We start from the raw sequence: 4,173 nt of genomic DNA, 5'->3' as shown, positions 1-4,173 counted from the left end.
ATATATATATATATATATTGATTCAGAAATTAGTAGAGCTACTTAATTATATAAATTTGTTGTTGGTAAGTGAAGAAGAATCTATAAAGATAGTGTAAGCAGAAGAGTTTGATCTTCACCCTTCCTAAAATACTCTGTTCGACTCTGTTTTTCATTGCTGCAACAGAGCTCCAAGTCAACATCATCACTACCCCACCCAGAGCTTCTTCTTCTTCCTCAAAACCTCCTTCAAAGAACTTTCTGATTTACCAACTGCAAATTGACGTCTAACACCACCATATTATTCCTGCTCCCACGCCCCCAACAAATCACTAACCGAAATTGCCGGCCAGAACATTGCAGCTTCTCCCCTTGTGCAAGAAAGGAAAGAATCACGTACAACAGCATAAGGAAAGTCTTGCTGCTGTGATTCCTCCTCGCCGCTGCCGGTCGACAATGACGAATCCCTCGATTTGAAACCCAACGACCGTCCCTATAGTTGGCTTATAAACACGCCTTACCGTCGAGCCTTGGCGGCGGCAAGCAAGCTGAGGCAGCTCGCCGGGCTGGGATGGAAGAAGGGGATTTGTTTTTGTTTTTTGTTTTTTTAACGTTAATTAACTTTGGTCCGAGATTGTTTTTTTTTTTTTTTAAATGACATGGCGAGGATCCGATTCGTCCTGCCTAGCCAGCACCACAACCAACGTTAAAGCAATCCTAGCCGTACACGTGGCAGAAACCTACCCATACAATTTTCTTAAATAATGCTTAGAGATCAGTCATGAAGTACAAGAAAGGGCTCTGACGTATATAGGTGAAGACAATGAGCCGCCCATGCATCGAAAAAAAAAAAAAAGAAGCTTTATGCCTTATCCAGTCGTTGGACTTTGACTGTCTACAGAAACCTTTATAACTTTTTTTTTTTTTTTTTAATATCTTTATTGTCTTTCCATTTTGGTGCTGATTTCCTCATCCTTCCAAGTTACGTGTAACAATAAAACACCATATTTGAACCCTAAAACTCTGTTTCTCCATTATCCATCACCAACAGTAAGAAATCTAGAGAGAGATGAGGAACCCATCATCATCATCCGGAACAAGCAAGACACCATGTTGTAGCAAAGTGGGGATAAAGAGAGGGCCATGGACTCCAGAGGAGGATGAGATTTTAGCAAATTACATCAAAAGAGAAGGCGAAGGCAGGTGGCGGACCCTACCCAAGCACGCTGGGTTGCTCCGCTGTGGCAAGAGCTGCCGCCTCCGGTGGATGAATTATCTCCGGCCCTCCGTTAAGAGAGGACGTATTGCTCCTGATGAGGAAGATCTCATCCTTCGCCTTCACCGTTTACTTGGCAACAGGTAGAATATATACTTCCTTCAATTATTTTAGGGTTTTTCTTTTAGTTGTTCATTATTTCTTTTGTGGGTATTGATTCTCAGGTGGTCTTTGATAGCCGGAAGAATCCCCGGACGAACAGATAATGAGATCAAGAACTATTGGAATACCCATCTTAGTAAGAAGCTTATCAGCCAAGGAATAGATCCAAGAACCCACAAACCATTAAACCCTAACCCTAATCCCACACAAATTGTTCATGATCGTGCACCAATTTCAACCCAAAACCTTAACCCTAATTCTCTTGTGCTACAACAAACAGCTGGAAATGCAATTCAAAGTGGTACAAACCTGGAACAGTATCACAATCTGGTTGTGAATGAAGAAGATTATATTGAAAACTGCAACGAGGATAATATGTTCTCTTCGTTTCTGGATTCCTTGATTAACGACAATATGTTTGTGAATCAACAACAGCAGCCCTTCAATCATGGCACCATCTGGGAAACTGAAGTGATCAGATCTACGATTGATGCTACATGTGATGATCAGCAAAGTGCCTTAAACAATCACCTAGCATGATCGATGATCCTGATCAGATCTCTGCATGCGCACCAAATTAACTATACATATGGGTTTGAATTTGATTATCATTTTAGTGTGTGATGTTGTGATATCTTTTGTTTTATTAATTGTTTATGTATAATTGTGCTGTACGAAAACGTTATATATGTGTGTGTTATGTTACGTTTTGTATGTAGTGGGTTGGAAATGAAACATTCAATATTCTTGTTTGATTTCTCTTCTTTTTCCCATTCTTTTGATGGGTGTCTAGGTTTTCATGTTCTTCATGCATAGATCAAAGATTGATCAAGATTAGCTTTCCTATGTAAAAGCTCATAAATTTTCTCTCTAGAGAATCATATATATTTAATTAATTAGTAGCATTTTTTTGTTTTTTTTTTTGTTTCTGTTTTTCAGAATTCAATTGCTCGCTACGCCTGCACAAATATTAACTCAATGTATAGTGTTTTGTTGGATGCTGTATGTAAATTATTACTAGCTAGGATGAAAACAATATTTATATTATATGCATGTACTTTATAATTCTTGTGCGGGTTGAATCATGCATATATATGAATCGAATAATCACTAAACATATTGAGCTTAATTTATTCACAGCTAAATCATGTCAATTAAAGCTTATCACGATCATAAGGGTAAGTCTAAGGAAGCCTGGGTGATGCTGCATGTTTTTGCTTTGAGAGAGAGAAACAATGAGACTAGCTAGCTTAATTATTCTTAATCAATAACGTCAATAACTGTCAAATGTGTTATATAAGACGAATGTTTAAGGAATGTGAATGAGATATATATGTATTTGTGTGTGTGTGTATATATACACGTCTATATTGTATGTTTACGTCCTTTGACTCCTTTGGTGTGTATGAGAGTTATGACAACTTTTTCATTTTAAAACATGGGGAATACAGTATATATTTGACTTGAAATATTCTGTTCGATTATCTTGTACAAGTACTGGTTGTGTGGAATATGAAATTTGTGCAATGACATGATATATATTAACTCGCACGGAGCATTATTGATTAATCTTCAAGACACAGGGTGAACATGATTTGCACTTAATTAATGACAATATATTATCTCCAGTGACAACCTTTTTGTTGTCGACTTTTAGCTAAAGTCGTCGCATTTGCTGATCAGCAAAAGTTGTAGTTGATAAGTGCTTAATTAATTATCGACGAAGACAACTCAAAAATCGTCATTAAAAGTTTGGCCGCTAATGACCAAATTTGTAGTGTTGAATGGTATATATTCATGAGCCTTTTAGCTGATCTAAGTAGTTGACGGAAGTGTGTTAATTAGATGAGAAAACAGACAAACAAGACTTGTACATTATTAACTAATAATGCCAGAAACATTGTAAATGTAATAATTACATAATCAAAATCACTTACAGGAGGATTTGTCGGCTTGCCATCCAAATTTTGTTGGTCGCAGCCATGCATGCAGGTAACAAATAGTCGTATATATAATGGAGATATCTTTGCATACAGTTGTAATTAGGTAGAAAGTTCAAAAACCTGAAATTGCCAGCATGATCTAACTAATTAAACTAGAATACATGGACGTAGGAACTGTGAGATATATAGGGTGTACATGCAAAACATCTTCCAAAGAATACAGTGTTTGGGGGAACTTTCCTGGTAGGGTATTTTCTTGATCGGAATTAGTATTTATCTCAAAAGTTTAAGTTGAGTAAAGGAAAATATTGACGTGATTATTTAAGTAATATTTTTAACACTCCTCATTTGTTGGCTTAAAGTACATTCTAATAAGTGAGGCCCAATACTTCAAATATTTAAGAAATTTGAGAATTTGAGTTCACGTGCACGTGAGAAAGAGTGTTAGAATATTAATTATTATATAATTAATTAAATGAATAAATCAATCATGTCCTACTAGTTTAAGTTTTTTGGATAAATAGTGATTTAACATGATATCAAAACTAATAGAAATTGATGAATTTAATTATTTAATTTATATTTTAATCCTCTCTCTTGTGTGAGCTCAAACTCTTCTTTAATAAGTGAACCTTAATATGTAGAATATTTAATTAAAATGTTACTGAGTAAGCCGCTCTACTTTGATTTGCAAACAAGAAGTGGCTGATTATCCTTTGCTAGAGTTCTTGGGTATTAATTCTACTCTCTCAAATGCCCCCTGAGCACTACAACCTCTTCAAGGTGAAATTGAAGTCGCTCACTTAAGCTTCTTAGTGAGAAACCTGTCACCTCTCTCCCTACACTTCCTAAGAAGAGTGCCAAAAATCAAGC

General features: G+C 36.1%; 1 protein-coding gene across 1 annotated transcript; it reads left to right on the top strand.

Moving 5' to 3' along the window:
* Nucleotides 1-921: 921 nt before the first annotated feature.
* Nucleotides 922-2,110, top strand: LOC132192273 (transcription repressor MYB5-like). The gene is made up of 2 exons (XM_059607549.1): nt 922-1,338; nt 1,420-2,110. Exons 1-2 carry the CDS (start codon nt 1,049-1,051, stop codon nt 1,895-1,897), a joined length of 768 nt encoding a protein of 255 aa, XP_059463532.1. The 5' UTR covers nt 922-1,048; the 3' UTR covers nt 1,898-2,110.
* The last annotated feature ends 2,063 nt before the right edge of the window (nt 2,111-4,173 follow it).

Source organism: Corylus avellana, chromosome ca9 (genome assembly GCF_901000735.1).
Source record: "Corylus avellana chromosome ca9, CavTom2PMs-1.0".
Lineage (NCBI taxonomy): Eukaryota > Viridiplantae > Streptophyta > Magnoliopsida > Fagales > Betulaceae > Corylus > Corylus avellana.
This window is presented reverse-complemented; position numbering and strand designations above follow the sequence as displayed.